General features: G+C 47.5%; 1 protein-coding gene across 1 annotated transcript in view; it reads left to right on the top strand.

Moving 5' to 3' along the window:
* Nucleotides 1–6,297: 6,297 nt before the first annotated feature.
* LOC126997787 (ammonium transporter Rh type B-like) overlaps nt 6,298–27,194 on the top strand; it is a 44,080-nt gene continuing 23,183 nt past the window's right edge. The window contains exons 1-2 of the mRNA XM_050859004.1: nt 6,298–6,487; nt 23,251–23,437. Coding sequence (XP_050714961.1) covers nt 6,298–6,487; nt 23,251–23,437 — 377 coding nt within the window. The remainder of the gene's footprint in view (nt 6,488–23,250; nt 23,438–27,194) is intronic.

Below are 27,194 nucleotides of genomic sequence, written 5' to 3'. Positions count from 1 at the left end.
AGTCTTAGGACTGTCATCTTCACCATAGGCCGAGCCAGAGTCAACAGCCAGATCCAATTTTTTTCTGATTACTGAATGTCTGAAATTTGTACATGTCTGTACAAGTGAATCCGTGCAGCAGGCAGGCGCAGGCAGGTAACTTGCAGTCACGGGCACAATTGCATGATAGCTGCTCAAGGACGGTGTCTGGGGCTGGGGCGTTCTCATTCCTTTGGTCAGAGTCCCATCTTTGTCCGTATTGCACCCGTGTCCACCTGGAGTTGGCACCTGAGGCTTACTCCTAAAACATCGCCTCCGAACACATGATTGACAGTTTGCGCGTATGGTATGCATATACAGGCAGTCACTGAAAGGTGGTAGCTGGCGTGACTCCACCTTTCTTTTCTTAGTATAAAAGAGCTGATATCGCAGTTCATTGACCTCACTGGTACTAGCTGGTGCTGCATACATGTGTCGCGTAAAGTGTTGTATCTTCTTAAACAGTTCTGCAAATACTTTCCAGGTTTGGCCCTGTTGGCTGAATGTCTCCACAAAGGATCTGTCTCTTCATTTGCTCCAGTCCTGCCAGTGTCCCGGTGTCTTGCCATGGTGAATTTATTCGTCTTCCTGAGTGTCCCGTCAACATTTACGAGACCCTATTGTAAGGGACCCAGTAGGTGGGAAAGGACATCTCATGTGTAGTTTCCTGCTTTCTGGAACAAAGATCATGTGGTCAAAGAGGTTACATTCTGCTTAAGGACAACTTCTTTAGCTTTCCCTCTTCCAAGTGTTTTCAAGCTCAAGGTTAGTGTTCAAATTTAGTTTGGTCATCTTGTCGTGGAACTGGATCTGGACCTTCATTACAAGTGTTTGATACTTCTGTTCACCAACATGTGACCCCATGAGGTCTCTTCTCATGCTGGGCGGTGCTAAAGTACCAGTTTAGAGGCTGACCAGTTCAATTTCAACGAAATTCTTTGGATTTATCCAGTCTTTGTTCATAGTCCACTAGGTTTTGGACATTTGCTGTGCTCCTTCGGTTTCTTGGACCATACATGTCTGAGTGGTTCAGATTGTAAGGACAAAGGCTGATCATCTGGCTATGTTTCAAGTGCATACTTCTGTGTTCAGCTGTCATGTAATACCTGGCTATGGCTTCTGGCTTCAGACTAAATCCCCGTCGCCAAGCGTTAGCGTGGCCCTGTAGAAAGTCTCATATATTCTAGTCTCCTGGGAGTTTGCCGAAAGGGTTACTGGGATGAAGCTGAACTGTAAAATATTTTACGCCTCGCATTTTCAGCAGACACATTTAGTTGCTCAGTTACCTGTTGGGACATCTGGGCAAAGTAAACTGGAAGGTAGCGTGCATAGTTCAGCCTGTCGTATGTACAGCATCAAGAAATCATGGGTCGAATGGACGTCATATGCAGCTACCAGTCTCCATCTCTGGATGATCGTAGTAGTCCCAGCGGAGTATATACCAGTCACGATAGGGCATCCAGAAGGCAGAGAGATACCTGCTGCCTCCTCTCAAGAAGGGAAAACTGTCAAACAGCTGTATGATGCGGATACAAGATCTGTTCTACAGGACCTCCCTCAAGATTTCTGGAGATGTGACCAAGGCCAGTTTGCTGCTTATCTTCAAAGTTTTCTCCAGGTGAACCATCTCATTAGCATAGTTTGCCTCCAACCAATGAATGAAACCCTTCCAAGAGAGCTTGATGAGGACTTCATAGACCAGCTTGTAAATGTTAAATGCACGATTGTGAATCCTTCCAGCCATGAATACATCAATAGATCCTTCTGCCACCACTCCAGACTCAATGCAGAGGTCTCTGAGCCCTCCATCGTGGAACCTCTTCCCTAAGATCAGCATCAGGGTGCGGATGGTGTAAAAAACGCCCAGCCGGAGTGAAATTTTTTAATACCTTTAGATTCTTCCACGTTACCTCAGCAGCCTGGTCATGCAGAGCCTGGCCAAAGACCCTCACAATCTTCTGGAGCTGCAGGTACTTCATGATGATGAGAGAAAATGATTACAGTGTACACTTGTGTAAGAGGAGCATAGGTAGTTGCCAGATAACCACAACTACCTGGCACGACTATGCCCTCTTCTCATGTCAGGATGTTAAAGCCAGTTCAGCCACTGACTGTTTGTTCTTCAAACATAAGTGACCCGAACTAGAGTTTTCTCTCTGGTATACACTGGGTTGCTGTGGCTCTCCTGCTCCGTGTTGGCCCCTTTCGCTGTCTTGCATTGCATGTTGGTAGCATTAGTTGTGACGGGCTAATGCTCTTCTTTGTTCTGACAACGGGAGGTAAGACTTTGCCTGGTCCAGTTTTAGCAGTCTTGGCCTCGATGGCGATTCCGTTTACTCTGTGGGTTGCTTCCTCACTACTCGCTGTTTACTACAGCCTGATAATATTGTCCCAGGCAAGGTTTGTGAGGATCCCTAGACGAATGTTCCCTGGAAGGGCAATATTATGTAGCTTCTGATAATGGAGAGTGCCTAAATACACAGAGTAGTGTCAGTCTCCTCTAGTTGAGAGTTTGACACACTGTGGCCATGGCGGTTGAGGGTTTATATCAGCTCTACGTTCCTGGTCAGGGATTTGACAAAAAAGGGCAGAGTGATATGCTTGTGGCGTATTACCTTGCCGTGTGTGATCGCATAGTTCAGTGGTTCTCAAACTGATGGGCGCGTTCCCCTTGGGGGGCGTGAACTGGATACAGGGAGGGCGTGATTCCGTCTGCCAAAAATTACAAGCGCACAAGCCGTTGGACTCTCTGAGGTGCTGCTCGAAAGTTTGATTCTAGCAAACAGACAGGTGAAAAAGTGGATGAGTGACCCTGCCATGAGGTCTTCACTCACATCAGCTTCTGGCATGTGGAGGCCAGGCTGTAGGCACCTCTTGGGCCGTGATGTTAGCTCTCATTTTCAGGGCTCCTTTAGATAAAATGTCTTCATTACAGACAATTTTCTGGGCACACAGTTCTTTTTCAAAGACTCTCATCCTTTGCAGGTTTACAAACTGACAGGTTGTCAGGATACCGAAGAAATTTTCCACAGTCACCAAGGAAGATTTGCAGAGCTGCACCAAACTCACTTGCCAGCTTCCTAAGGATCTGACGCTTTATATTATAGAGTCCTTGACACTGTAAATGTTAAAAGATTTCATTGAGTGGATCAGTCTACATGAGAGTTTAGTCATCTGCATTACTCGTTGTTTGGCAAACAGGCCCATTCCCAATAAAGCAAAACAATTTGTCATAAGATTGCTACAGTTCATTTTCATAGATAGTTTCTTCATCGTCCTTTTCTTCCTTGGTCCCAAAGCTGGCTAGGGACTCCTCCCTTGTGTATGGCCTGCAGCATGACCTGTGTTAATGGCCTTCAGCAGCAACAAGATCTCTGCTGACTATGTCCCATTTATTTAGTTGCTGCATTTCTGATCTTTTGCATCGGCTCGAAGTTCACGGCACAGTATCAGTGACTCTCTTGTTTTTCGTCCTCTAAAATATCTTATACATCCTTGCAAAAGATGCACTCCTTTTCATATACCCGTGGTGTGCAGCTCGAATACTGCCTCGCAGATTGTTTTCTTTTCTCCTCCAGGGGTCGGTCAGAAGTGGCTTCTTTTGCTATGACGTTCACAAGGAATTTTTTTTCATTTTACAGTGACGATATCTCTGCACTTTTGGTGTTACCTCGCTTGTGGAATCTCTCCCCCGGGCAAATACTTGGCTGAATCCGGATAGGGTGTATGTTGTCTAATTTTGGCGGCCTTGAGCAGCGTTTCAAGACCCCAGATTCTAAGGCGTTATCAACTTGTCTGTCTCCTCATCCGAGTAGTGGATGATGCAGTACCTGTGATGCCTTTTTGATGGTAGAAGAGTGCTGACGGCAATTTTCCGTTTCTTATTTCTTCAGGAAGTTCAGTTAGGCCTACCTCTGCTCACCAGCAAGGAAGAACGCCATTCTCTTACAACCACATTTCATAATTGCCCAATACATGTCAAACACTGAAAATGCAGAATTCGTTAGTCACCTCTGAGTATTCATGTTTAAACCCAAAATAATACCGTAAAATGTATTTGTATAGATTCCAGTGTGAATTAATATCCTTTTTCCAGAATCACAGAGAGAGAGAGAGAGAGAGAGAGAGAGAGAGAGAGAGAGAGAGAGAGAGAGAGAGAGAGAGAGAGAGAGAGAGAGAAGACTCTCATAGGGAAGGTAAGCGGAGCAGAAGCTCATGCATCATTCAATATTGTGATGGCAGGAACCCGGGCCATCGGTCATCTCTTTTTTCAGAAGAAAAAAAATACTAATTCGACCGACGTTGGGTGCAGATCAGAGTGCGTGTGAACGCCAGCGGGAGAGCACGGGCTCGGCGGGCAGAGAGCAGTGTAATTCACTTCTTGTATCATTCTGGACTGAGTTATAACCTTCTGTGTCGAGGGTCTGAAGACCTTGGGTGCTCACCTTCAGGTTGCTTCCTTTTGGAAGTGTCGGACCACCACCCCGAGAGCGTGACAAACCCTTCACCCGACACTCGGCACCCATCCACTGTTGGGTGGGCATGGACACCGGTGCCCGTCCGTCTCCACCACGCCCCGCAATATAACCCAGGATCTCTCGGTAGTGAACTGAGAGTGTTAATCACTGCACTATATAGCACCGAGAGCGTGGGTGTGGACGTGGGTGGGTGTCTGTGTTATATAGATAGTTAGATTGGTATAGATACATATAGATAGATCTGTTAAGTGCTGTCGTTGGCGCCGATAAGCTCTCCTAAGGGCCCATTAGACGACCCCAGCGCATTAGTGGCGCAAGCCAATTCCATTCATAGCTGCTGCTGTAATGAATGACTTTGCTTGTCGCATGCCGCCCCCTGGTGCTCCTCTTCAAAAAAACTTTGGGTTGTGGTGGTACTCGAACTTAGGTACTCGTGATGTGTGTGTGTGTGTGTGTGTGTGTGTGTGTGTGTGTGTGTGTGTGTGTGTAATTTACCCACGGCCTAATCACGAGCTGGGCTCGCAATCGCCAGCAAGTATCCTCCCTATCCGAGCAAGCTCCTTATAGTCTATCTCTGGGTACTGCCGGAACCTTCACAGACCACACACCCCATCTCTCTTGCTCAAGGGGGGACAGTAACCGCTCCTCTGTCAGTGGAATAATCCCCTTGAGCAGAGCTCCAACCTCCGCCTGCCAGACCATGGAGCCTGGCAGCGCAGCGGTCTACCACTGACCTACCGGAGTGGTGTGTGTGTGTGTGTGTGTGTGTGTGTGTGTGTGTGTGTGTGTGTGAGAGAGAGAGAGAGAGAGAGAGAGAGAGAGAGAGAGAGAGAGAGAGAGAGAGAGAGAGAGAGAGAGAGTTAGCAGTGGACGTCTTTCAGTGAACGGAAGTACAATTTGCTATTCATAGGAAAGATTTCAGGTAACTGGAAATTCTTAACGATTTCATATAAACTTTGCACTCACACTTTATATCTGCAAATGAGCTGCAGTACTATATATATATATATATATATATATATATATATATATATATATATATATATATATATATATATATATATATATATATATATATAAACCCCACCATTTTTCTTCCTGTCTTTTATTTATATTTTCATGTTGACTGCTCTTCTGAACTAGCTAACCGCATGCGTCCCCGCGTCGTCCAGATCGCGGTGAATGTGGGACCCGCACGTAACCACTCAGTCACCGCCTACCCATGATTTTAGCTTTTTTTGTTTGTTTGTTTGTTTGTTTTTCTCTCGACCTGCTTCCTTTACAATTAAAAATCTTTAATCATCCGAGCCGTCTGCACACACCGTCATGCTCTATTTCTCAGCTTGGGTAGTGTGCACACCGTACAGGTCAATGCAGAAATTGCTTTTTTCGGGGTGACTCAAGGCAGCCGTGCGGAAAAATTTGTACCATGACGGCAGGCCGTGAGTGCATCCACGGGGTACCGATAGCTGTTGTGAGGTGGTCCGTCCCGACCATGAGTACTTCCAGTTTATGGACACCGGAAGGGGATGGAAGGTGAATCTACCCAGACCGTGATAGCTGGGTTTTCTGCTCCTCGTGGCGGTGGTCGAGCCTCTTAACAATAAATTCCGATACAGAATAACATGTATTATGGGCGTACGCTTTCTTTGGAATACACTGTTTAATGCACAGTGTCGTGTCACAGGGGACACATTCACCATGCTTCAGGCGGGTAGACAAAGTGTTGTGCAGAGCAGTATCAAAATATATCAGATGAGAATTCTTCATTGTTTTTTTCCTGCCAGCAGGACGCGCCGCGATGGTCACCCTGATGGAACGCGTGGGCTGGTTCGCCATCTTCGGCACCACCATCCAGGTCATGCTGCTGCTGCTCTTCATCGCCTTTGTGCAGTATGACAACGTACCAGGAGCCACGGCGACCCGCAACGACACGCGTCACACGTGGGGCCCAGAGGGGGACGGGGGCGCGGGCCTGGACGTGTACCCCAGTAAGTGCCTTGCTTCGCCAACATGGCACTCATTTTTTTTTTTTTTTTCGTAGTATAGGAGGCAGGTCAAGGTAACAAAAAAGATAATAAAAAGCCCCTTGGCGCCTGATTTAATGATCTACTTCAGTGATGGCTTATCAAAGGTCCTGATAGGTGTGTGTGTGTGTGTGTGTGTGTGTGTGTGTGTGTGTGTGTGTGTGTGTGTGTGTGTGTGTGTGTGTGTGTGTGTGTGTGCACCACTTTGGTTACAGTTTTTTATTCCCCTTTTTGCCTTTTGTACCTCATTCTGTACAGTGACCAAAGCAGGACAGCACTTCGTTTTTGTGTGTGATAAAGATTATAACATTTAAAATCATAATATTAATGATGATAATAATAATAATAATAATAATAATAATAATAATAATAATAATAATAATAACAAGAACGACACTGGGCAACAAAATTCAACTTTCCTTCTGCTGCCTCCAGTTAGATAGTTGCTCTAGGCTCTCAGATAATTTTAGGACTTTGATTTAAAAATTGGCATCCAGTTTTGCCTATCACGTCAAGTTTTTTTCCCTTTGAGTGGGTCCGCATTTGACAGTTTTGGGAAATTACATCAGAAATACTGTAACATGCTACTTTTACGTAATATATACCTAGTGCAGATAATTATTAATGCTTTTCTAACGTGAGAATGTGTGGATCTGAAAATCATTAACTTGTTAAACAAATAGCATACACAAGCTATCCACGTTTCCTGTGTTAATGGGATAGCCGAGCTAAGGACAAGCTTTGGAAGCAGAAAATTCTGGCTGTCAGAACAAGCCTGACTGTTGGAGAAATGGATGTCATAAACTTGTGGTTCCCAAAGTGGGCCCACCTGGGGGCGGTAGAAAGAACCAGGCGGCATGGTGGCATTAGGAGTAATAAATAACTTATTGCTTTTACAAAATCTGAATGACAAAACCAACGGCACAAACACAAAGGCTAAGTGTTGAATCCTATTTTCAGTTTGCAGCATACCAGATACCGAGAAAGAGTTGTGTGATGGCATGTGTGTGTGTGGGCGGGGGCCGCTAGGAGCTCACTTGGGGGCCGAGGGGGCGCCAACCTGGAAATATCTGGGAGCCGCTCTACCGGTGGTTGCTTTAAGACTGAAGGCAACCACCAGTAGAGCGGAAAATAATCTCCTTTCCTCCCCATCATATCAAACTAGGTCTCATCAAGCAATTTGCCAAATCTCTTTGCGTGGAGAATGGCAGTTTCTTTTAATTACACTCGCGCAACATTTCCTGGCCAGAGCTATGGCAAAATAAGAGCAGGTGTTTTGGTGGACCAAAAATTTGAAATTTTATAAAAGACCTAAATTTCATGAACTCAGTGACTGACATGGCAAAAGAGCATGGGAGCTCCTCTCGGCGCCCGTGAAAATGGAAGAGCAAGAAGATTGAAAATTACATTAGGAGGAATCATAACTTGAAAATTTTCACATTTGGGCTCCAATATGAGCAGTAAGATTCATTTCATCAACAGTCATCTCGAAGAATTGTCTGCTAACCTCGGTGACCTGAGTGACGAGAGCGGTGGCGGAGGCCTAGTGGTCAGCGTGCGGGCATGGTGAGCCCGGGGACCTTGAGTCCCACCTATGCACGGTGACTATTTTCATCCATTGCCGAGTGGCGGAAGGTTACTCACATGCTACTCAGATCCTCAATCAACTCTAATTTCAGCGACTTCGATCAAAATGAGCACCGAGGGGCAGCACAGGGTAAGCATGAGTCAATTATCATGGCATCCACTGTAAATACATTTCGCCTGAGCCACTAACTGGCTGGGGTCGTCTAAGACACCCCTCAAGAAAGTCTGCCTGCACTATAAACATCAACTAAAAATAAAATGGAAGAGCCGATGGGACACACAGGTGAATTTTTTTTTCCATGAATATGTAATTTCCAGACCTAAAACGTCAGTAGTTATGATGTTTTCTTTAAAAATTGAGAATTTACTTGATATATCTTATATGGAGGGGTTGCACTGACGTCACACCGCTTCGCTTTTGTTTTAGGAAAAACAACTGTCAGCCATTTTGGGAGGCAAGAGCGATCAGCTGAGCCCCTGGCCCCTGATGATGGCTGGCCCGTGCCTCCCGTCTTCATAACACAATCTAAGTGAATATGCAACAAATCTGGACAGTGAGGCTAGGCTTCGTTAAATAACTATCCATTAGGCTGCCAAATGATGATGGACATACAGTGTATACAGTTATCATCAAACTTCAAGATATATTTGATGATAAGAACAATGAATACATGACTAATTTAACCCCGGGTATCCCCGGGCGGTGTTTAGTGAGAACATAAGAACGTAAGGGGTTCGCAAAAAGCCCACTGACCTATACTTGGCAGCCCCTGTCTACCTACCGCGAGTGGCAGTGTAGCACCTATCAGTAACAGTAATAGATGGGCCACTAACACCCACACCCACACAGTAACAGATGGACACTGCCACACACAGTAATAGATGGACACTAACACCCACACACCCACACAATAATATATACACTAACACCCACACCCACACAGTAATAGATGGGCCACTATCACACCCACCCACACAGTAATAGATGGGCCACTAACATACCCACCCACACAGTAATAGATGGACACTAACACCCACACCCACACAGTAATAGATGGACACTAACACACCCACCCACACAGTAATAGATGGGCCACTAACACACCCACCCACACAGTAATAGATGGGCCACTAACACACCCACCCACACAGTAACAGATGGACACTAACACCCACACCCACACAGTAATAGATGGACACTAACACACCCACCCACACAGTAATAGATGGGACACTAACACACCCACCCACACAGTAATAGATGGACACTAACACACCCACCCACACAGTAATAGATGGACACTAACACACCCACCCACACAGTAATAGATGGACACTAACACACCCACCCACACAGTAATAGATGGACACTAACACACCCACCCACACAGTGATAGATAGGGCACTAATACAGCCACCCACACAGTAATAGATGGACACTAACACACCCACCCACACAGTGATAGATAGGGCACTAATACAGCCACACACACAGTAATAGATGGACACTAACACACCCACCCACACAGTAACAGATGGACACTAACACACACACTCACACAGTAATAGATGGACACTAACACCCACACCCACACAGTAATAGATGGACACTAACACACCCACCCATACAGTAGGAGATGGACACTAACACACACACACACACAGTAATAGATGGGCCACTAACACACCCACCCACACAGTAATAGATGGGCCACTAACACCCACCCACACACAGTAACAGATGGACACTAACACACCCACCCACACAGTAATAGATGGACACTAACACACCCACCCACACAGTAATAGATGGGCCACTAACACACCCACCCACACAGTAACAGATGGACACTAACACACCCACCCACACAGTAATAGATGGGCCACTAACACACCCACCCACACAGTAACAGATGGACACTAACACCCACACCAACACAGTAATAGATGGACACTAACACACCCACCCACACAGTAATAGATGGGCCACTAACACACCCACCCACACAGTAACAGATGGACACTAACACACCCACCCACACAGTAATAGATGGGCCACTAACACCCACACCCACACAGTAACAGATGGACACTAACATACACACCAACACAGTAATAGATGGGCCACTAACACCCACACCCACACAGTAACAGATGGACACTAACATACACACCAACACAGTAATAGATGGGCCACTAACACCCACACCCACACAGTAACAGATGGACACTAACATACACACCAACACAGTAATAGATGGACACTAACACACCCACCCACACAGTAGGAGATGGACACTAACATACACACCAACACAGTAATAGATGGGCCACTAACACCCACACCCACACAGTAACAGATGGACACAAACATACACACCAACACAGTAATAGATGGGTCACTTACATCCACACTGTAACAGATGGACACTAACATATACACCAACACAGTAATAGATGGGCCACTAATACAAACACCAACACAACACAGTAACATGGCGGGGAAAAGCTGCGGAGCTCTCTTGCGGTAAATATGTGCCTCCCAAAATGGCGGGCCTTTGCGGGGCAGCTGAGAAGGGATCAGCTGATCGCTGCTGATGACGTCACGTGCAACCCCTCTATAGTCAAGAATTTCAATGTCAGACTTGTTCGTCATCAGGCATCATGGATTGAGCTACGTGATTTGGTTTCCTGTCTTGACCTAGCAATCGATTTCCACTAAACACCAAATGATAGGGACAGGCCACAGAAAAAGAAATTTGACTTGATAGGCAAAAACAAAGGCCATTATTTTTAAATCAGAGACCCAGAGAATGAATCATGAACATGAAAGAGAGAAAAAGAGAAAAAAACAGATCGGGAAGATTGAGGACGGTGAACTTATTCAGATAGACCAGCCCCCCAAAATAATAATGATAATAATAATAATAATAATAGTTTTGGCAGCCATTACGCTGAAAATGTACTTATACACATTATACACTTGGAAAAGTAAATTCCTAAAAAAAAGTACAGAATTAAGGTGGTTGGGGTTCATATTTATGTATGGGAGGGTTAGGGTGATGGTAGTTTTGTGGTGGAGGTGGAGTGGAGTCCAATGTGATGGTGCTGCAGAGGGGACGGGCTTCCTCTTCCAAATAGCGGCAAGGTGATGATTATAGGTCATCAGGCCAGACGCTGGGTCAGGTGACGGCTGATGGCGGAATGCTGGTGAAGTGTCTGGGAGGTCACTCAGATTACAGGCTTATCAGTGACGTGCTAAGTTCTGGGCGGGGGATACAACATGAGCGCGTGTTTAACGCTCGGCTGGTAGTTGGTGGTTGGAAGGACTTACGCACAGCCTTTTTTTGTGTCTTGGTTGTTGCCCATAGCGCCGGTAGACTTTCTTTAGGGGTCTCTTGGACCAAGATCTAAATATAAGGAGGGCAACCCACGTCTGCTCAAAATTCGCCCCATTCCGCGCATCCTCCCGAAGGCTCCTCCCCGAGGTCCAAGTAACGTAGCACAGGGTATATAAAAGCTGACCGAGCAGGCAACCCCATCAGTCACACCACGACACTTGACCTGACACATCTGCCCTCTGCTCTCCACCCTTCTACTCTCCCTCGCTTCCGCCAAATTCTCTCTCTCTCTCTCTCTCTCTCTCTCTCTCTTCTTCTTCTTCTTCTTCTTCGGTTATGTAAACAATAGGATGGAGATCAGAAGTGGAATTGGACCTTTAACAAACAGTGATGGTGAACTAGTAAGTAGTGACTGACAGCCAACACGTTGCGAACTTATTAACAATTACTTTTCCTCGGTGTTTAATATTTGCAGTCTTCCCACCACTACCACCAACACCAGCGACGACAACAGTACTAACGTAAATCTCGTTCATGCATTGCCTAACTTTATAATAACTACCGATGAAGTCCTAAAAGCTCTCCAATCACTTAAAACAAATAAAAGTCCCGGACCTGACAAAGTATGTCCTATACTGCTTTACTAAATAAATAAACAGCGAAATACTCTCCCCTCTCACAACCGTTTTCAATATGTCCTTGCGACAAGGCATCGTTCCTTTGGATTGGAAAAAAACTAATGTAACACCGATTTTTAAGAAAGGAGACAAAAAATATCGGGTAATTACAGGCCCATTAGTTTAACTTCAGTTGTAGGTAAGCTACTCGAGAGCATAATTATAGACAAATTTGTGAGTTACCTTGAAAGCCTCTTTAATTGGAGATTCACAACATGGCTTCCGTAACAATCAATCCTGCCTATCAAACCTAATGACCTTTTATAACGACCTCTTCTCAGTTTATGACGTAACCAAATCACTGGACGTAATCTATCTTGATTTCCAGAAAGCGTTTGATAAAGTTCCACATCATAAATTACTTTATAAAGCAACTAGGTATTGACGGTAAAGTACACCAATGGATCGCGAATCGGTTGAGCAACAGACAACAAAGAGTGGTGATCGATGGATTTAACTCAGAGTGGGCGCCTGTCCCTAGTGGCGCCCCTCAGGGCTCGGTTCTTGGCCCAGTGCTCTTCATTATTTACATCAACGATGTGGATGTTGGAATCAATAATCTCATTAGGAAATTTGCAGACGACACAAAGACTGGTAACTCGGTTCTCACTGACGAAAACAGACAAAGCCTCCAAGAGGATTTTCATAAAATTTCGGCTTGGTCTGATAGATGAGAGATGCCCTTAATGTAGACAAGTGCCAGGGCCTTCAAGTTGGAACAAGAAATAAGAAGTTAGATTACGAAATGCGCGGCGTCAAACTCAAAAGCGTTCATTGCGTCAAGGACTTGGGGGTCAAAATCGCGTCAAACCTCAAATTCTCACAGCACTGCATCGATGCAACAAATAAAGCGAAAAGAATGTTGGGCTTCATTAAAATAAACTATTTACTTAAAAATAAATAAATAATACTTCCGCTCTACAATAGTTTAGTCAGACCCCACTTGGAATATGCGGTACAGTTTTGGTCTCCTCACCATGCAACCATGCAAAGGACATTGCTGAATTAGAAGGTGTTCAACGTCTGGCAACAAAAATGATCCCTTCCTTGCGCAACAAACCTTACGACGAGAGGCTTTCCGCCCTTAACATGTTCTCTCTTGAGAACCGTCGCCTTCGAGGAAAACTGGTCGCATGTTTTAAAATACATAATAGATTCACGAATGTGGACAAATCAAAATTGTTTCTGAGCGATGATACTTTGCGTACCAAGAATAATGACACAAAACTTAAAAGTAGACAAGTACGTAAATTCAGACTGTACCAAATTTTTATTCACCAACGTTGTAATGCGAGAATGGAATAAGCTCCCACTTTCAGTGGTCAAGTGTAACACGATTGACTCCTTTAAAAACAAGCTCGACCGACACTTCCTTCAACTTAACATTAACTAGAGTTGAAATCCAAAGTTTTGGAGCCATCTGGTTAATGTAGAAACAGTTAGCTTTAAGGACAGGCCACCTAGTCTGGACGATGGGGTCTGGTTTTCTATGTAAATCTATGTTAAATCTCTCTCTCTCTCTCTCTCTGTGTGTGTGTGTGTGTGTGTGTGTGTGTGTGAGCGAGTGTGTGTGTGGACACACACACTCACACACACTCAGAGAGAGAGAGAGAGAGAGAGAGAGAGAGAGAGAATGTAGCTCAGACCCTGCATATTCACACACACACACACACACAGAGAGAGAGAGAGAGAGAGAGAGAGAGAGAGAGAGAGAGAGAGAGAGAGAGAGAGAGAGAGAGAGAATTCATTTAGCGGGAGGGGGCGAGAGCTATGTAGGAAATAATGACGGAAAGTGTGCATTACTTTATAGATAGCCTACTATCATCGCCTTCAGTGCTCGTTTTGCAGGGCCCGTTCTCCCTTGAAAACTTGCAGTATTATGATTGTACTTTGTTTCTTAAGTGATGTCATTGATTGTTTAAGTAGTGTCGTTATTCAATTGAGTTTCGAATATTTTTTAATCATGAAAGAAGCTAGATTATCTCAATCATATATATTTGGTAAGTGTCTTTGATACAATCTATGATGTCATCAACAGCCAATCAGGTGAAAGGGGGGCGGAGCTTAGCCAGAATGGGGAAGGGGCCTTTCGGTGCAAATTGGCCAAGCTAATTTGGACCGACTATAGTGGAGCTAGTGTATTTTATTTATAGTGGCTGCCGTGGTGTATGAAATTTTCAGCGCTCCTCATGACCGAAGTCGCTCAAGTTAGGGTTGACTGAAGACCTAGGGAGCATGTGTGTCGTGCATCTTGCTTCACCTCTTTGATGAGGCTCCAGTACTGCATGGTCACCTGGACGACCTTTAAGCTAGTCACACTGACTTTACGATCTGCTAAAGACTACTCGCGACCCCAAAATGCTGCGATTTACACCCACCACTTCCCGACCACATAGTTGGCAGAGTAGTCGTGCGATCGAACGGCTACCGGCGGTCGTTTATTGTTCGTCCAGTGTCAGTCCAGTGGGTGGCCGGACGGCGACCATGGTAAGATGCACACTTTGACCTCACACCTGGAGTCAGGCCAAGACACCCCCCAGACGTCGACCTGTGACCGACAGGGCATTACGCGTCCTGTCGCAATGAGGACGGCGACCTCCCTTAACGACCTGCTGCTGACGTGCTATGCTGTCATACACTGGGAGAAATTTCCGTTCATACGTTATTATCAGTTGTTACAGTAATATCATCATCCAGTTGTATTACACATTTCTCATTCTTATTTCTGAAATGAAAGTATTATGTGCTTCACTGCAGCAAAAGACGAATGATTGTGACACCCCCCCATGTGCCGCAGACATGCAAAAAATGCTCCAAGCAATCTTAGTTTAACCTGTATGTTAGTATGTATGTTACATTATATTCATTCTAAAGCACTTCCATCACCCTGGGCAGAGCAGAACAATTCTTTTTGAAATGAAGAAAAGTCATTAGTTCCACAGACTCTCATTCTTTTTGCTGTGTACATCATGTCCTGCAGTACTTTATCTTTGTTAGGCAGAGGTGATCCATACACATTTGTCCGTGTGCTTGACCTGTGGAGCAGGTTGAGTCGGGACGGAGCTTGGACGGGCTGAGGGGCATAGGACGTCACTGCTCAGAATGTGCCTCATTTCCGGTCAAGGGTGGTTTGACCTACCACCGGTCGCCGCATAACTCGACAGATGACAACTGACAGATGCAAAGTGGACGGCGAACATCAGCGACCCCTTACTACCTGACGGCAACCAGACGGCGTCCTCTCGCTATCTGGTCGCCGTTCACCAGTTAAGGCCGATTCACACTACACCAGCACGTTTACGGGGCGTGACCGTATCTGAACCGAACCGTAACGGACCGGCAACAGCATGTGTATTCACACTACACCAGCTCGTAAACGGCCCGGACCTGTCATGGGCCGGTAACAGCGTGCTCACACCGTTTCCTAGCAGTACGATCGTGTCCTTCAGCCCGGACACATCTCAGCTGTGCTAACCATGTTCTTCCAGTTGTTGCTCTAGTCTTTATGGGACATGTCAATTAAGCAGACATGTTTTTCCACCAGTGAAATTAATTTATCTCCATTCATTGTTGAGTTCGCACTGTTCCGTACGAGAAAGAGATGTCAACTGTACATGGCTTGGAAAATGTGGGTGTAGTCAGAGGAATGCTTGTGGTGGGAGCCAGATCAGGTTACAGGTCAGGCGGTAGCTTTTTTTTTCTTTTTTTTTTACGTTGCCTATTGCGCTGGTAGGCATCTTCCCGGTGGGGCCTGATGGTCGGCCCAAGGCTTCTTCCAGGTGGGGCCTGATGGTCGGCCCAGCCCGTTCTGGCGCAGGCGAGTGTTTATAGTGGCGCCATCTTGCATTGGCTCATGCTGCCCCCCGGAACTCGTTCTTGATTCGCTTGGACGGCTTCCTCTAGAGTCCGGGTTGATGGGTGGTCTTCAGGACAGCATGTGGGTAGTTTTAAGCCACTCGGCGGTGACTGAAAAATCCGAGTGGTAGCGTGAGGATTCGAACCCGCGTCGTCCATCACGCGGCGAATGTGGGTCCAGTACGCTATCACTTCGGCCACCGCCTACCCATAGTTTAGTGCATAGCCATAGCTTAGTGGTAGCGTGCTGGGCCCACATTCATCGCGTGATGGACGACGCGAATTCGAATCCCCACGCTACTACCTCGGATTTTTCAATCACCGCCGAGTGGCTTAAAACTACCCACATGCTGTCCTGAAGACCACCCATCAACCCAGACTCTAGAGGAAACCGTCCAAGTGATTCAAGAACGAGTTCCGGGGGGGCAGCATGAGCCAAGAGAAGATGGCGCCACTATAAACACCTGCCTGCGCCAATACGGGCTGGGGCCGACTACCATCCAGGCCCCTCAAGCAAGCCTACCGGCGCCATAGGCGTAAGACGTAAAAAAAAAAAAAAAAAAAAAAAGGATACAAGTCAAGTCGCGTCAAGTGCAAGGACCACTTCTTTGGGCCTTGACCACACCTCCTCTGTTTATCCTCAGTAACGCACATCTGAATAGCTACACATTCTAAATGAATGCATGAATATTAATTACAAGCGAAGTTGAATATATTGAGCAAATAAATTTTCATGAATAATATTATTGCTACTATATTTTAATATTGTCAAGTGTTTTACTTTTAAATCTTAGTTACCTTTTGCGTAAGAGAGAGAGAGAGAGAGAGAGAGAGAGAGAGAGAGAGAGAGAGAGAGAGAGAGAGAGAGAGAGAAAATGAATGGATGAATGAATGCGGACCTACGCTCCCCGAGGCCACGCCTGTCTGCTGTGCTGGTGCCGGTCGGTGACGGAAGCGTGTTCATACTATACAACACCGACAGGCTCCAGGCCGGGCCGTACCGGCGCGGACCTGCAAAATATTATCGCCGACAATTCCGACCGGCAACTGCTGGTGGAGGTCCGCGCCGGAGACGTGCAGGTCCGTAGCAGTGTGAACACAACAATGTGTTTCCCATTGAAGAATATTTTGTCGGTCCGGAACGGTACGTTCTGTGCCGGTCACTTTACGTATAGTGTGAATCAGCCTTTAACCGTCACCTGTAAGCCATCGGTGGCAGTCCGCTTGCCGTCCAGATGCTATCATTCGGCCACCGGACGGCAACCTTTTTACGACCGGCAGCGACCTGAGAGGTTGCATGGGGGACGGAGATTCATGACGATCGCACGCACGACTATGTGAGACCTCCCGCGGCCCCTCCCGCGATCTGCAGGTCGCGGGAGGATAGATAGATAGATAGACTCGTGATAACCAACCACTATGGGTGTCATTGGCCATGTTATAGAGTTTTTCGGGAATAACTTGGCAAAGCATATTTCAGACCTTGCCCTGTTTTCGTCACCATGAGTTATTAACAAGATGTCGATAATTCATGCACTTGGAGAACCGTAATGATTAGACCCTGCACATCTGCCGGGTTTCATCATTACGTTACTCTTAGAAATTCTTTAATTATCCACATATTGTTGATGAATCATATTGACGAAAATAGGTCTGAAAAATGTCTTCTGAAATCCAGATCTATATAACACGGTAATAGCAGTGCCCTCCCCGGCTGAGATTGGGTCTCGGAAGTGACTTGTCTAGGTACAGCTGAAACCTTACCCTCACACCCACCCGGGAGGCGGGACAGAGCCCCCGACACCTAAATTAAAGGAGATTACCCATTCGTTTAAAGACCGCTCGGGAATCGAGCCCGGGACCTCAATGTTGTGAGGCGAGCTCGCCAACCGCTGCCCTAGGGTGGTTGTGAGGGGGGGGGGGGTCGTTGAGTGTGTGTGTGTGTGTGTGTGTGTGTGTGTGTGTGTGTGTGTGTGTGTGTGAGACGATCTTTGCTAGCCTTGACATTCTTGATCCTGCATTTTTCACCTGTTATGCACTGCGCTGACCCGGAGTGCCTGTCTTAAACATGAAGTTGACGTTGAGTTGTTTCTTTCAGCCTTGTTTCACTTTGCGGGAACAGGAAATCGATATTATTTTGTACATTATTTCGATGAGGTATATATGGGAGGCGAGGGGGTGGGGCGGAACCCCCACCCACACCACCACCGCCGTCTTCTCACTCTCCGGTTCCCTTTTGTCCCAGTTTCACCAGACGAGTTCAGCAGGACAAAGTCTGTTACTTTCCACACCATAATCTACACTTGACCAGTTTTTCAAAATATTTCTCACAATGTATATTGCGGTAAAAATTATATGACCCGGATGGAGTCCAGGCTTCTGAAGCTATTGACAGAAATCTTTATAATGTTCCTTTGTTTTGTCTCTGTCCTAAATTTCAATCCAAAACTATATGGATGTCAACCCAAAACTATATGGATGTTGGGCGCCCACCTGGTGGTTGGGGGCGCCCAACATCCACGCACTTGATGTAGTGTTTCTCCAGTGGAAATGCTACACTAAGTGACAAGCCGAAATATTTAGCAACAAGTATGCTAACCATTTCAATACGCTGGGTGGTAACCAAATAACTAGGGTATGGGTAACCATGGGATTAATCCCCCCAGGGGTCCTGCGTCCCTGCCCTATGGTGAGCAGTCAGGCCAGCCCCTGAGCTGGTTGGGGGAAAGGGCTTGCACCCCCTCCCCCCAAAAAAAAACGTACCCCAGTAGGCAAAGCCTACGGGACCCTGCACCTCGAAGGTGAAAGGGCTCCCTAGCCCCTCTTTTTGTTTTGGGGGTGGCCGGGGTGGTGCAGAGGCTGCGCCCGCCCGCAAAACCAGGCCCTGGGCTAACCTTCGGAGGGCTCTGCGTTCGAGAGGCTCCTGGAACACCCGGAGCCTCTCGGACGATGATCAACCTACCTAGCAAATGAGCTCAGAAGGCTGAGGGTGGACATAGTGGCACTCTCTGAGACAAGGAGACCTGGCAGTGACGAGATCAGTGAGGGGGGTACACCTTCTGCTGGTCCGGCATTAGCAATGGCTTCCATGTCAGGAGGGTAGCTATTGGCATCTCCAGCCAACTGCTGCCATTTGGGGTTGAGGTTGCTCCGGTGGATGAGCGTATAATGCGAGTGAGGCTGAAGCACAAACTGGGCTTCATGTCTCTTGTTGCAGTGTACGCTCTTACCGAGATGCGTGAAATTGAAAAGAAGGAGACGTTCTACGCCAAACTCGACTCCGTATTAGACCAGTGCCCTCCCCGGGACACACTCATTGTCCTGGGCGACTTCAGTGCTACTACTGGAACTGACAGGGTTGGCTACGAGCTATGTGTTGGTCCCCATGGATCTGGTAACAGGAACACCAACAGCTCTCTCCTCCTGAATTTTACAAAATCCAGAAGGTTGAAAATTGCGGGTTCCTGGTACCAGAGACCAGAGCTGCACCGCTGGAGCTAAGGAGATCGACCACATTCTCGTAAGTGCTCGTTGGCGGATCCTTCAGAACTGCAGGGTTTATCGGAGTGTTGAGTTCTTTGCGACTGACCATAAGCTTGTTGTTGCGACACTCAAGCTTCATGTCAGGTCAAGAAGAATCTCGAGATGCAACACTACTGTGCTCCACCTCGAGAGGCTGAAGGACCAGGCATGTGCCCAAGAGTATGCAGTGACAGTCTCAAATCTGTTCGAAGTGCTTGACACCCTGGAGGACCCTGTAGAGTTGTGGGATACCTTTAAACGTGAGACTCTGCAAGCTGCCAAGGAGTGCATTGGAGAGCGCCCGAGATCTAGGAGTGGCATTGCCTCGGTGGAGACATTGGAGAATATTGAGGAGAGTCGCGCTGCCAGACTTCCTGGGAACTGGGACCAATACAGGGCTCTATCACGAAGGACTAGAGCTCTGCTGAGGAGAGACACTGAGAGGTGTGTCTGGGGTCTCGCTGAGTAAGTCGAAGGTCATTTAAATGCGAATGACCTTCGACCTGCTTACCGACCCCTGAAAAAGCTCCGCTCCAAGTCTCCCTCTCAGGTGAGCGCTATCCGAACAGCTGACGGCTGCCTCGTGACGGACATGGATGGGCAGAGGGCTCGTTGGGCTGAATACTTTGAGCAGCTGTACATGGCGGACCCTCCACGTGGGCGGCTTCCAGTTGCTGGGTTGCAGGTGGCGGATGCTGACCCACCCATTGACGAAAGCCCACCCTCTCTGGTTGAGGTCAGAGAGGCTGTGGCCAAGTTGAGGGGTGGGAATGCACCTGGCACCTGTAACATCAGTGCGGAGCTGCTCAAAGCTGGAGGTGAGGCCATGATCCGCGGGTTGCATGCGGTCTTGACGGCCGTATGGCAGTCCGGTACCATTCCTCCTCACATGAAGAGGGGGTTGGTCGTCCCTATCTGGAAAGGGAAAGGGGACTGCCAGGACTGCAACAACTACCGTGGTATTACACTGCTCAGTGCTTGCCCACCTATTGCTGATGCGAATTCGCAGCCAGCTGCTGAAGCTGCAGAAACCTGAACAGTCTGGGTTCACGCCTGGCAAGTCAACAACTGACCGTATCCTAGCGCTTCGCGTACTGGTGGAGCTCCGACGTGAGTTTCAACAGGGGATGCTTGCAGCCTATGTCGATCTCAAGGAGGTGTTTGATTCAGTGCATCGTGAGGCACTCTGGGATCTTCTGCGACTCCGTGGGATTCCTGCAAGGACTATTGGCCTGATGACTGGCCTGTATTCTGGGACAAAGAATGCTGTGAAGTGTGGGGGGGCTTGTCCAGCTTCTTTCCCGTGAACGCGGGAGTGAGGCAGGGCTGTGTCCTTGCCCCATCGCTTTTCAACACTTGTATGGACTGGGTACTGGGCAGAGTTGTGGGCCAGAGTCGTTGCGGAGCATCCATTGGCAATACCACTGCCCATGTTTTTGCTGATGATGCAGTAATCCTGGCGGAGTCGCTGGAGGTTTTGGTGATGGCTCTCGAGGCACTGCACGAGAGGCGAAGCCCTTGGGACTTCAGGTCTCCTGGGCCAAGATCAAGATACAGGTGCTTGGAGGCTTGCTGGATGACACAGTACAGTCTGTTCATGCGTGTGGCGAGGACGTTGAGATCTCAGAAAATTTCACGTATCTTGGTAGCGTAGTTCATAACAACGGTGAGTCTGGCCAGGAAGTCTTACGGCGGATTGGTCTGGCCCACGGTGTTATGGACTCGCTCAACACGAGTATATGGCGTTGTTGGTACCTGTGCAGAAGGACAAAGATCCGGATCTTCAAGTCCCTTGTGCTCCCTGTCTTACTCTATGGTTGTGAGACATGGACACTAAATGGGGACTTGGAGAGGCGGATTGATACCTTTGGTAATAAGTGTCTACGCAGAATCATGGGATATCGCTTGAATGACTTTGTGTCAAACCGGCGACTACTCCGTGAGACTGATTCGACACATATTACCTGCATAGTCCGTCAACGCCAACTCCGGCAATACGGGCACGTGGCACGTTTTCCGGAAGCTGATCCTGCTCATCGGGATGTCTCTGTAAGAGACAATCCTGAGTGTAGGAGGCCAAGGGGACGCCCACGGAGTTCATGGCTTGAGCACGTTGATAGATCCTGCCGGGAGGTACTCGGGTTGGGAAGGGAGCCTGCATGGAGACTTGCCCGGAGGAACCCCCGCGCTTGGCGTCGTAGGGTGGGCGAGGTGACGCGCCCCCCGGCGTATGCCCCCATTGATTGATTGATTGATATGTAATCAATAATATAACTGGCTTTCATGCCAACTATCTAGAATCTTTAAAATTTTCCCACATTCCCACATTCTATTAATATTTACGTATGTGCTATTTCTCACATAATTCAACCAGTTATGAAAAAATACTTGAATATTTTAATTCCGAAATTGAGCACATCTGGATTCACTTTCCCGTCGCTGAATCTGGTCACCCCAGCTTTAGCTTTTGGTTTTGGCCTGCAACTTTGCTCTTCATGACCTGAAACGGGTGATTAGGCATCTTGTACACGTACTCTTAACCGCTTTTGGGACCTGCCAAACACTAGACCACTTCCTAACCTCTTGCACACTAGCTTATCCTCTTAAATTCTACTCTGTGTAATGATTACTTCTTCCAAGTCAGAGAATTCTCTATGTGAGCCCAGCGCAATATGGTGATTGTCTCTGAGGCGGAAGCATACATTCCTCGTGCTTGTCTACTCCTCATGCTAAAAAGCCCTGGTTCAATCACGTCTGCTCTCGTGCTATCAAGATAGAGAGGCAGATCACAAAAGGTATGAGAAAAGGAGGCAAAATTAATGAGGGAAAAAGGGGAAGAAGGATGGTAAATTAAAGGAAAGGAATGAAGAAAGAGGGAAAGAAAGGCAGGAAGGAAGAAAGAAACTTTGAAAGGAAGGAAGGACGGCGGGAAGAGAGAAAGGAAGGATGGAAAGGCAGGCAGGGTGTCAGCACGGAAGCACAGTTTTTAAGGACAATAGGACTAACTCCATCGAGTCAATAAGCCTTCTGAGTATATTGATCACAAAGAAATATAAAACATTATTCTTAAAAAAATGATAATAGGCCGTTTGAAATCAAAAGGAGGTTGAGTAGGAGGAATATTCCCTGAATCGTTTAGAGTGGATTTTTTAGGGAATGTAAGAGCGAAGAGTTCAGTTTTAGAGGTTGTGTTTTCCCATCTAAGTTAAGGAGGATGAGAGTGTTCAAGAAGTAATACTGTTGTAATATTTGGCTAAATGGCAGATATCTTTGTTAGAAATAGCTTTAAGAAACTTTAACATTTTCTATTGATAAAAGACTTTTAATGTTGAACAACAGGTAAAAATAAAAAGAGCATGATGAGTAGAAATTTGACGGCAAAAATAAAAAGAGCATGATGAGTAGAAATTTGACGGCCCAGTGAGCGTACTTTATCTACCTTTTCTGTGGTACATAGGCGGACAGTGTCGTGTGCCGCATCAGATAAACATCCGTGGCTACCTCCAAGCCCATAGAAACACGCATAGTACGTACTACTTCAGGTCCCTCAACATATTATCAGACACAATGTCAACAAAGCACTAAGCCACCACACTGAACCCTCTCGGCCTAACGCTGAACACCACAGCTTAGGATAAATGTGGGTCGCAGTAAGGTGAGAAGCAGACTGCACTCCATAACACCACATCATTCTCCCGGAGCATGAGTCAGCAGCCTTCACGCCAGCAGAAACCTCCTCCCTCAGTGTTGGGGGACGTGCAGGTGATGGTGCTCGTGGGGTTCGGCTTCCTCATGACCTTTCTTCGTCGTTACGGCCACTCAGCCCTCGGCCTCACCCTCCTCCTCGTCTCCTTCGCCCTTCAGATCAGCCTCCTCATAGACGGCGCTGCGACGGCCTCCCCCAACGGCACCGTCACCATCACCATCCACAGGTACAGGCAAAGGCAACACCATCACCATCACCATCCACAGGTACAGGCAAAGGCAACACTATCACCATCCACAGGTACAGGCAAAGACAACACCATCACCATCCACAGGTACAGGGAAAGACAACACCATCACCGTCACTGTCACCATCCACAGGTACAGGGAAAGACAACACAATCACCGTCACCATCACCATCCACAGGTACAGGCAAAGGCAACACCATCACCGTCACCATCACCATCCACAGGTACAGGCAAAGGCAACACCATCACCGTCACCATCACCATCCACAGGTACAGGCAAAGGCAACACCATCACCGTCACCATCACCATCCACAGGTACAGGCAAAGGCAACACCATCACCGTCACCATCACCATCCACAGGTACAGGCAAAGGCAACACCATCACCGTCACCATCACCATCCACAGGTACAGGCAAAGGCAACACCATCACCGTCACCATCACCATCCACAGGTACAGGGAAAGACAACACCATCACCGTCACCATCACCATCCACAGGTACAGGGAAAGACAACACCATCACCGTCACCATCACCATCCACAGGTACAGGCAAAGGCAACACCATCACCGTCACCATCACCATCCACAGGTACAGGGAAAGACAACACCATCACCGTCACCATCACCATCCACAGGTACAGGGAAAGACAACACCATCACCGTCACCATCACCATCCACAGGTACAGGGAAAGACAACACCATCACCGTCACCATCACCATCCACAGGTACAGGGAAAGACAACACCATCACCGTCACCATCACCATCCACAGGTACAGGGAAAGACAACACCGTCACCATCACCATCACCATCAAGAGGTACAGGGAAAGACAACACCATCACCATCACCATCCACAGGTACAGGGAAAGACAACACCATCACCATTACCATCACCATCCACAGGTACAGGGAAAGGCAAGACCATCACCGTCACCATCACCATCCACAGGTACAGGGAAAGACAACACCATCACCGTCACCATCACCATCCACAGGTACAGGGAAAGACAACACCATCACCGTCACCATCACCATCCACAGGTACAGTGAAAGACAACACCATCACCATCACCATCCACAGGTACAGGGAAAGACAACACCATCACCATCACCATCACCATCCACAGGTACAGAGAAAGACAACAACATCACCATCACCATCACCATCCACAGGTACAGGGAAAGACAACACCATCACCGTCACCATCACCATCCACAGGTACAGGGAAAGACAACACCATCACCGTCACCATCACCATCCACAGGTACAGGGAAAGACAACACCATCACCGTCACCATCACCATCCACAGGTACAGGGAAAGACAACACCATCACCGTCACCATCACCATCCACAGGTACAGGCAAAGGCAACACCATCACCATCACCATCACCATCCACAGGTACAGGGAAAGACAACACCATCACCATCACCATCCACAGGTACAGGGAAAGACAACACCATCACCATCACCATCCACAGGTACAGGGAAAGACAACACCATCACCATCACCATCACCATCAACAGGTACAGGGAAAGACAACACCATCACCATCACCATCCACAGGTACAGGGAATGACAACACCATCACCGTCACCATCACCATCCACAGGTACAGGGAAAGACAACACCATCACCATCACCATCCACAGGTACAGGGAAAGACAACACCATCACCATCACCATCCACAGGTACAGGGAAAGGCAACACCATCACCGTCACCATCACCATCCACAGGTACAGGGAAAGGCAACACCATCACCATCACCATCCACAGGTACAGGGAAAGACAACACCATCACCATCACCATCCACAGGTACAGGGAAAGACAACACCATCACCACCACCATCCACAGGTACAGTGAAAAACAACACCATCACCATCACCATCCACAGGTACAGGGAAAGACAACACCATCACCGTCACCATCACCATCCACAGGTACAGGGAAAGACAACACCATCACCGTCACCATCACCATCCACAGGTACAGGGAAAGACAACACCATCACCGTCACCATCACCATCAACAGGTACAGGAAAGACAACACCATCACCGTCACCATCACCATCCACAGGTACAGGAAAGACAACACCACCATCACCATCACCATCCACAGGTACAGGGAAAGACAACACCATCACCGTCACCATCCCCAGCCACAGGTACAGGGAAAGACAACACCATCACCGTCACCATCACCATCCACAGGTACAGGGAAAGACAACACCATCACCGTCACCATCACCATCCACAGGTACAGTGAAAGACAACACCATCACCATCACCATCCACAGGTACAGGGAAAGACAACACCATCACCATCACCATCCACAGGTACAGTGAAAGACAACACCATCACCATCACCATCCACAGGTACAGTGAAAGACAACACCATCACCATCACCATCCACAGGTACAGGGAAAGGCAACACCATCACCATCACCATCCACAGGTACAGGGAAAGACAACACCATCACCATCACCATCCACAGGTACAGTGAAAGACAACACCATCACCGTCACCATCACCATCCACAGGTACAGGGAAAGACAACACCATCACCATCACCATCCACAGGTACAGGGAAAGACAACACCATCACCGTCACCATCACCATCCACAGGTACAGGGAAAGACAACACCATCACCGTCACCATCACCATCCACAGGTACAGGGAAAGACAACACCATCACCGTCACCATCACCATCCACAGGTACAGGGAAAGACAACACCATCACCGTCACCATCACCATCCACAGGTACAGGGAAAGACAGCACCGTCACTGTCACCATCGCCATCCACAGGTACAGGGAAAGACAACACCATCACCGTCACCATCACCATCCACAGGTACAGGGAAAGACAACACCATCACCGTCACCATCACCATCCACAGGTAGGCTACAGGGAAAGACAACACCATCACCGTCACCATCACCATCCACAGACTACGAGAAGACAACACTATAACTACCACCATCATCGTACACTCTCTATAGAAAGACACCACCATCACTGTTACCATCACCATGCGCAGGTATTAGGAAAACAACCCCTTCAGGCCTTCACTATCAAAATCACCATCACGTTCTTTCCTGTCACTGTCTACACTCTACACTCTCCTCCGTACCTCTCTTGTTGTCAAAGCCTCCCTCATCTTTGCCTCTTCCCCTGCTTCCATGCCCTCTCTCCTTTATCCATATCCTTACCCGACCCAGTCCTATCAATGTTTTTACTCGCGTGCCCTTTCCTATCATTTATATCCTGACTAAAGCCTCTCTTATCCCTACTTCTCCTGTCCTCATGCACTCTTACTGTCATCAATATCCTTACCTAAGTTATTCCCATCCCTGCAAGTTTATCCTCGACACACCTTCTCCCCGCGGCCAGTGCTAGGATGAACACAACGGTAGATGAAACTCATAATCATATCTTGGTCTAGGTCTGAGAGGAGTTATATTCTCTCCCTCACTCTTGTCTCTTCCCTCTTCTTTTGGTAATGGCGACTTTTGCTTTGATTCACCTTTTTTTCCAGCTCCCTTTTTGCGTCCTCCTTTCTCTCTCCTCTCAGTTTCCTACTTCATCCCTTCTCTTTCTCACTTCTTGCCTGTCCATCTTCTCCTCCTCCTCCACCTCCTTCCTTTAGTCTCCTGAATTAGTTATTTACCCCCTACGTCTTTCTTATTCCTTGGCTTCTCATTCCTTTGGTCTTTT

The sequence above is a fragment of the Eriocheir sinensis genome, chromosome 13 (genome assembly GCF_024679095.1).
Source record: "Eriocheir sinensis breed Jianghai 21 chromosome 13, ASM2467909v1, whole genome shotgun sequence".
Classification (NCBI taxonomy): Eukaryota; Metazoa; Arthropoda; class Malacostraca; order Decapoda; family Varunidae; genus Eriocheir; species Eriocheir sinensis.
This window is presented reverse-complemented; position numbering and strand designations above follow the sequence as displayed.